This window comes from Clinocottus analis, unplaced genomic scaffold (genome assembly GCF_023055335.1).
Source record: "Clinocottus analis isolate CAN_PGR_092001 unplaced genomic scaffold, fCliAna1.0.p SCAF_27, whole genome shotgun sequence".
Classification (NCBI taxonomy): domain Eukaryota; kingdom Metazoa; phylum Chordata; class Actinopteri; order Perciformes; family Cottidae; genus Clinocottus; species Clinocottus analis.
This window is the reverse complement of record NW_027176009.1, coordinates 936,358-943,570: the sequence shown is the minus strand read 5'-3', so window position 1 is coordinate 943,570 and position 7,213 is coordinate 936,358. Positions and strand designations below refer to the sequence as shown.

The 7,213-nt window shown below is 42.5% G+C and overlaps 1 protein-coding gene across 3 annotated transcripts; it reads right to left on the bottom strand.

Moving 5' to 3' along the window:
* Positions 1 to 772: 772 nt before the first annotated feature.
* On the bottom strand, positions 773 to 6,818 carry LOC137795280 (mitochondrial glycine transporter B-like). 3 transcript variants are annotated; one of them, XM_068592658.1, is made up of 8 exons: positions 6,233 to 6,818; positions 5,812 to 5,901; positions 3,370 to 3,494; positions 2,773 to 2,857; positions 2,492 to 2,671; positions 1,718 to 1,886; positions 1,086 to 1,249; positions 773 to 950 (listed from the first exon to the last, which is right to left on the bottom strand). In XM_068592658.1, exons 2-8 carry the CDS (start codon positions 5,824 to 5,826, stop codon positions 828 to 830), a joined length of 861 nt encoding a protein of 286 aa, XP_068448759.1. In that variant the 5' UTR covers positions 5,827 to 5,901; positions 6,233 to 6,818; the 3' UTR covers positions 773 to 827. The 3 variants fall into 3 exon arrangements, with proteins under 3 accessions (XP_068448759.1, XP_068448760.1, XP_068448758.1); XM_068592659.1 differs by lacking the exon at positions 6,233 to 6,818 and having other exon boundaries at positions 5,812 to 6,083; XM_068592657.1 differs by lacking the exons at positions 5,812 to 5,901; positions 6,233 to 6,818 and having other exon boundaries at positions 3,370 to 3,746.
* Between the last annotated feature and the right edge of the window lie 395 nt (positions 6,819 to 7,213).

Here is a 7,213-nt window from a genome sequence, read left to right as displayed (position 1 = left end):
CTTCACTCGCAAAGTTATGGAAATATGCTCACAGGAGGGGACTGCCTCTGAAACTAAATCTGAAGTAAAGTTAGCAATTAACTTATAAGGGAAAAGTGCAAAGTGCATTGCTGTTTTTATCTTTAATTAATTATATTTCAATTACAAAACTCATGCCAGTTCACAAAACCCTGATCTGACATCACAAGTCTGAATGTTTGTCTGCTACTTCCCTTCAGCTAAGATGGGATGGACTATCATTACTTCTTCGAAAATAATAATAATCACACTTGGGTTCACTATACTGAGCCACAAAATGCATCACAGTTGTCTAAGAACTTATTTAGCATAGTTAGTTGGCAACATGCTTGTATGGCAACAAACGGCGTTATTGTGATTTTCTTCCCATAATGCAGCAGTGTGAGCACTTGTGATTGTCTGAGCCTGCGTCAATTCAAATCTAAGTCTGCATGTTAATTGGCAAGTAAGAAACATTGCTCAATCTAATGCAAGGTTCCAAAATATGGCAGAAGCCAGCGCTCTCCTCTCTGCAGTGCTTTGAGTTTTGGTTACCTCAGCAGATGTACCGCACACCAGCCAGCTTTCTGAGAGTCCTGGTTGTCTTGAAAGCATTTTAAAAAAATAACCTCAAACCAGCACAGTCACAGAAGCTTTTTCTTCTGAGTGGCAACCAGGCCTCAGGGTTTCCAAACATAAATAGTGAGAGGAGGAATAAGTTCACTTCACTTCCCTTTTTCTTCATTTGTGAGGCTTTCAGTGAGAAAATGATGGATCTTATTATCCCACATAAATCATCCTGTTTTATTGCGGCTCATCAGTGGTGATCTTCAGGAGTTCAGGCCCATTCGAGCCATCAGCTGTTCGTAGACAGTCCAAGCCATAGCTGCCATCAGGGTGCGACGCAGAGACCTGGGGACAGCCCCGCGAAAAAACCCGGCCATGCCGTGCTCCTAGAGGGAGAGGACAGACCAGGAGAGATCAGTGTGATGTCGACGTAGTTGCCAAGATACACCCTTCTCGCCCCCACAAGAATGAGCGGTGTTTCTCCCTGAAAATAAAATGCACATGCGGCGAGTAAAACACACCGTGTAGATGTAGCGGATAGCATCCGTCGTGCTCCAGTGAGACGGGCTGATTTGAATGTGGGTCTTCACCACATCCGCCGGCTGTGTGGCCAGCGACGCCATGACGCCCGCCACCACCCCACAGCTGAAGTTCACCAGCGGGGCGTAGGGCGCCGACGTCACCTCTGAGAGACGAGAGACCAGGAGAAAAGTAGAAGAGCGTGTTTCACAAAAGACTTGTTGTACTAAAATAAACACAAACGCAATTTTTTTACAGAATGTCCAGGAAAAAAGTGGCTAAATGAAATAGTTAATGTACATCATGATGGATTCACCTGTTTCTATTGCACTTGGTTGAATTGTGTTTTCAATCAATACACCAACCTTTCCAACTCACCCAAACCTTTTTGCAATTTTTCGGCTTTACTTTATTCATTTTTTTTCAAACATTTTAAAAATGCACAAAAAAACGGTGCATAAAAACCCACGGGTGTTGTGTATAAAATTGTTTTAAGACATATTCAAAAGCCCCAAACCAATCACTTTTTCTGCAGAACAACACTTAAGACCCGCTGCTCGTCAATTCTCGATATAGAAAACAACGTTTTGAATTTGAATAGCCTTTTGATGAGCTGATGCCGTGTGGCTCTCACCTTGAGGCAACGCCTTCTTGGTCTGGCTGTAGAACATGACGTAGATGCCGGAGAACGGGGCGTCTCGGAGCAGCGTGGCAGTCAGCCCTGAGAACAGAGCCCTGATTCCCTCCGTCTCATACACACTCCTCAGAGCTCCTGCCACACTCACATAGTTGTAACAGCCACTCTGAAACATGCCAACATGGAACATTCAAGATATTTTTTATGGTCAAATGCAATGAAAAGCTTATTTTGCTAGCTGTCTTGCTAGGTGTAATTATCAGTTATCGGCCCAATGTCGCTTAGTCAGAGATACAGATATCTTCCCTGGAGATATGGCGTATGCCTGTGTCAGAAAAGACTCCGGCCTCAAGAGTCATAAGTATAACTACAAAATAAGACTCCTCTACTGGTGAGCCTGAGGCCCCACAAAAAGTAGCTTCCATTCTTGTGGCTTGACTGCTTATAAAATACCTTAGATTTATCAATATATTTAGATTTATTGTCACATACACATTTCAAACATATGGAAAGGCCTATTCTGGGATGAAATAAGATAAGAAAATAAAGTGGCTTTTTAAAACAGGTTTAAAAACAGATGACAAAGAAGAAAATGATTGCCTTGAACTGTAAACTGCCCAGTTAACAATTCAACAACATCAATTCAAACGTGACTGTGAGAAGATGTTCAGAGAAGCGTTCAGTCCGCGCATTATGCAGCTCATCTCAGGTCAGAAGGGCTCGCCGGTCCCTCAGTGTAAAAAAAAAAAATGTAATAAAACCGCCAATCACCTCAAAGCGTGTCTTGATGACAGTGAACGGCAGCATGCAGACACCGGCCACAGTTCTGGCTCCCGCTCCAAGCAGAACAGCCTCGCCAGCGTTGGGTGCCCGCTCCAGGAAGTAGTGCTGCTTCAGGGAGTAGAAGGTGCTGAAGTAGATGCCCACGCCGGGGATGCAGCGCACAAATGACTGCCAGAGAGAAATAGCTTGTGTTAAACATTTACAACAGGATTTAGAACTGCCGGAACTCTTGCAAATGTTGAAACTAAAATGTACGGTCAGTCACTCACTGGTGTAACTCCTTTCCACAGACTGAAGAAATTCTCTGTTCTGATGACGTTGATTAAAATGGTAAACATCCCCACCTTTGGTGCGCTGCAGGGAGAAATTTAGAAATAGTTACACGTTCAAAAGGTGCAAACACGAAGGGAAAAAAAAAGACACATATGGACACTGAAAAAGGCAAAGATAAACAGTTTGGACCGCTAAAGAATAAATAACTAAGGCCTCAACCTATTGAATGTAAAAACCCACTTGTAACTGTTTCTGTTATCACTGGGGCTAATTGCAATCTAGAGGCCTGACAGTATGATTACACAGTGCTGGCGTGACTAAATGCCCAATGTGGGTCAGACCCGCAGATTCAGGCCAGCACTGCTTGCAAATCGTGTCCTGCCAGGCTGTTTGTGTTCATTTGTATCTGGAGAGCATGTTGTGAAAAAAGGTAGCGCAAAAGAAAGACAACACTAGGTACATGCGTCTGATGGCATGCAGCAGATTGTGTGGTGGACATTGGGTTTGCATGTTTATACACATGAAGTGTGTGCACAAACGCACACGCACACACACACACACACACACACACACACACACACACGCAGACGCACCCTGGCTTGGCATTGTTCTGCAGGGTCTGCAGCCGTGTCTTGATCAGATCCAAAGGCTGGAAGAGCAGCGTAGAGCAGGTACCGCTGAGAGAGCCACACATAAAGGCTTTGAGAGCTGGGTGAGCCTGAGGATGATGGCAGATAGAGAGGGGGACAATGGAGGAGAGACAGAAGGATGGAAAGAAAGAAAAGATGGAGGTATGCCAATGAGAGGAGGTCAGATAAATTGGAGTTACGGAGTGAGAGGGTGGTGGTGTTGGAGGATGGCGGACAGGAGGGAGGGCAAAGAGAAACTTAAAAGGTTTAGTCACAGTGTAAAAGGCATAATGTGAAAAATCGACATTCAACATCTTTCTCGCCATTGGTCACCTCTCCTGGAATGCCACAGACTCTCTCGAGAGGGCATGGAAATATTATCCAAACAAATATTTGCAATAAACAACCCTGAGACATCAGAAATGTGCCCCCAAAATACAGATGATCACATAAACATATAATTGAGTTTAATTTGAATACAAATATGCTTGTGGTTCCATCGCAAAAAAAAAACAAGACGCCTGTGGCACAGAGCAGAGGCCAGGTTCCACACAGTGGAGATGATGGAGATGTGCAGAGACAGTCCGCACACATACACGCACGCGCACGCACACACTTATCTGTGGTTACATGCCTCATGGACAAACATGAGACACAAACATGGACGGACAGACACTAAATTTAGCTGCATTTTAAGGTTAGCACTTTTGCGTAAATAGGGAAAACAACATATTTCTAATTAGGCCATAACAATTAAGACAAAACAAAATGTCTCCACCGTACATAAGCTGTCTGCTTTACACACAACATACATTAATAGATGTGGCGTCTCCACACATGTGCCACATTAATGCACACATTACCAACAAACACACACTCCTACCTTCCCGCCCGGTAGTCTGCTCTGAGAATCCTCTTTTTCCTGCATTTTGCCCTCTTTCACCTTCCTCTCTCTGTGAGGCTGCTATTCCAAATAGCATATTATAAAATAGACGTCCATCTCTCTCAAAAACCTTCGCTTACTTTCCTCCCTTTAACCCCCCCTCACCCTCACCCTCTCTCTCTCTCTCTCTCTCTCTCTCTCTCTCTCTCTCTCTCTCAAACCACAATGGCTTTTCTCCTGCTTCTCTTCCTACCCCCACCCTGTTTCACAGCCAAAGCTTAATCCAGCCAGAGTTTTCCTACTGAGACACACCAACACATCTGTATTGCCCCCCCCCCCCCCCCCCCCCAGCAAAGCAAACTGCTAAATTTCATCTTTGTCAAACAGGATGAGTCATGAAGTGGCTCTGTGTGTGTGTGTGTGTGTGTGTGTGTGTGTGTGTGTGTGTGTGTGTGTGTTTAGAGAAAGAGAAAATCACCCGCATCTTCGCTGTCATTATAAGACATTGCATATGTTTCTATAACAGAGCCTGAGAGTCCATTTAATTTATTGTTTGGTTTTCTGTTCTTTTATTTGAGGTATCTTTGTAAGTGTATTCCAATACCAATGTCTGAATATTTTTAAGAAATTGCTCTTTGAAAAGCTATTCTTGCATTATTATTCTATTATATAATCTTCAAACATGTGGTAGTGTTCATCATTTCCTCTTATTCTCAAGCTACACTCTTGTTATCTCTTGGACAATATATTGAGCATCAAAATTAGTAACTGTGATAGGCATATTTTTTTTTAATATTGAACAATAGGCAGCAGCCATATTTTGAATTGTAAAACGGGCATGACGTTCTCATAACTATGGGAAGGAGTCAAGTCTTTAAAGATCACTAACTATTAATTTATGGCATCCAATGTGGATCTGAAAAGGCAAGTTTCAAATACCAGAATGAGCAACCTGCTGATGGCATCTCTCTCTCTCTCTCACTCACTCACTCACTCACTCACTCACTCACTCACACTTTCAATTGCGGTGCCATCAGGTTGAACTGGGTATTTCTTTTCTATCATTAATCAACCACTGGTAGGTGGTTGGACTGTCCAAAGGTTAAAATGTGTATCTGCAAAACAAAATGTGTTTTATGTGTATCCGTAGGTAAAAATTTGTAACTGCTAAAAAATATTATTAACAGGAATATATATATATATATATATATATATATATATATATATATATATATATATATATATATATATATATATATATATATATATACTATATATATATATATATATATATATATATACTATATATATATATATATATATATATATATATATATATATATATATATATATATATATATAGTTTAGAATTATACTTTCTAAACTATGTCTCACAATATTTACTATATATTGTGAGACATCCTCACAATATATAGTATTCACCACCCTGTAACTAACAGATTGAGACCACTGACTGTATGATGACCTTAAACATGGCAGGAGACCCTGCAGGTGCAACTCACCGCTGCTAACTCCATCTTGGACCTGGATGTGGAGTCCAGCTTCTCCCCCGGTGCTGCCGTTTTGAAGCTGGTTAAGTTCAACCAACGATACTAAAAGAGGGGGGAAATCAGATGACAGCCGCCAGTCACATTTCAGAAACAATATGGTCGACTGCAAAGTCTTCACGAAGCCTGGAGCGGCAAGCTAGCGTTGCTAACTATCTAGCTGTCAGGGTGCCGGTATGTGCCGTTAGTATAACGTCAGTCTCTCGTGACAGGCCAACGGTGACCAGCCGGACACGTCCGAGTCAGATGTAGCAAACCTGCCAGCTATGACGTCCAGTTGTTTCCATTTAAAGGCTTCCCTCAGACAGAGACACCAACGTTACTTGACTAGCTAGCAACAGTAGCTTGCTAACTTAGCATGCTAGCTCCCCCTCACCTGTCTCCGGTGCGTGTCAAGGGTTGATGGAGGTGATGATCACGTCTGCTAGCTTCAGGAGCGCCATGTTTAGTATACACTGTGGCAATCTGCGGAAGTTTCTCAGGAGTCTCGCGGCTGTAAATGCTGTTTCCAGGCTGAACGCAGAACTTTGTCAATGTTCACCCACCAGCTAGCGTTAGCTAACGTCGGCGTTCGCTCACCCTAGTAGTGACCCTCGTGACGTCCCGTTGCTTAACGTGTCTCTTTGCTGCAATGTGTCGCTTTAACGTCGGTAATGCTCTGCCGCGGGTCCTAAAACTGTTGAACCTCTGTCATAAACGTCAGACAACAGTCACTGATGTTATCGCTCCTTGCTGTGTCCGCCTGGCAGAGTTCACCTCCAGTGCAGCGTCGTGTCATCGAGTCACATCAGGAGTTCACATTGATTGGTTTGGTCAGAGGAGAAATGTGGTTAATGTGCGAGAACGGCATTGCAAGGCACTAATGTTAAATCTAAATATGAGTTCAGATTCTGCTGCTTGTTTAAATGTTTTGTTTTTTTCAAAAACAAGCCGCTATGTATAAAGTGTAGATAATTGCATTTCTAAAGGTAGCCTCAGGGTGTTGCTGTTGTACCGCGTGTCAGCCCTAATCAAATGTGTTTTTTGTGTTTGTGTGTATCGTACTGTACACCAACCGACATTTGTGCAACTGACTAAATACCTGCATTTAATGAAAGTAAACGGAATTATACGTTTTAAACTACTAGACATCCTCACAATCCAAGCAGCTTACCCTCCCTTAATACAACAAAAAACCTCCAATGTTGATGGTTTGTAAAACAAAGTTTCAGCTTTCCTTCATTGCAGAAGCATACTTTTAAAAAGGGAGTTAATGTATACATTTGCAGTAGAAGAGGACAGATTTTTAAACCATCATGTATTTTTTTTAAGGGCAATCATTCACTCAGGTTTACTTTAAGAAATGTACAACACAGAC

Coding starts and splice junctions, on each gene's coding strand:
- LOC137795280 (XM_068592657.1), bottom strand. CDS start 3,731: ATGGCGAGAAAGATGTTGAATGTCGATTTTTCACATTATGCCTTTTAC. Junction 2,858..3,369: donor CAGAACAATGCCAAGCCAGG/GTGCGTCTGCGT, acceptor TTCTCCCTGCAG/CGCACCAAAGGTGGGGATGT. Junction 1,887..2,491: donor TCATCAAGACACGCTTTGAG/GTGATTGGCGGT, acceptor GGCATGTTTCAG/AGTGGCTGTTACAACTATGT.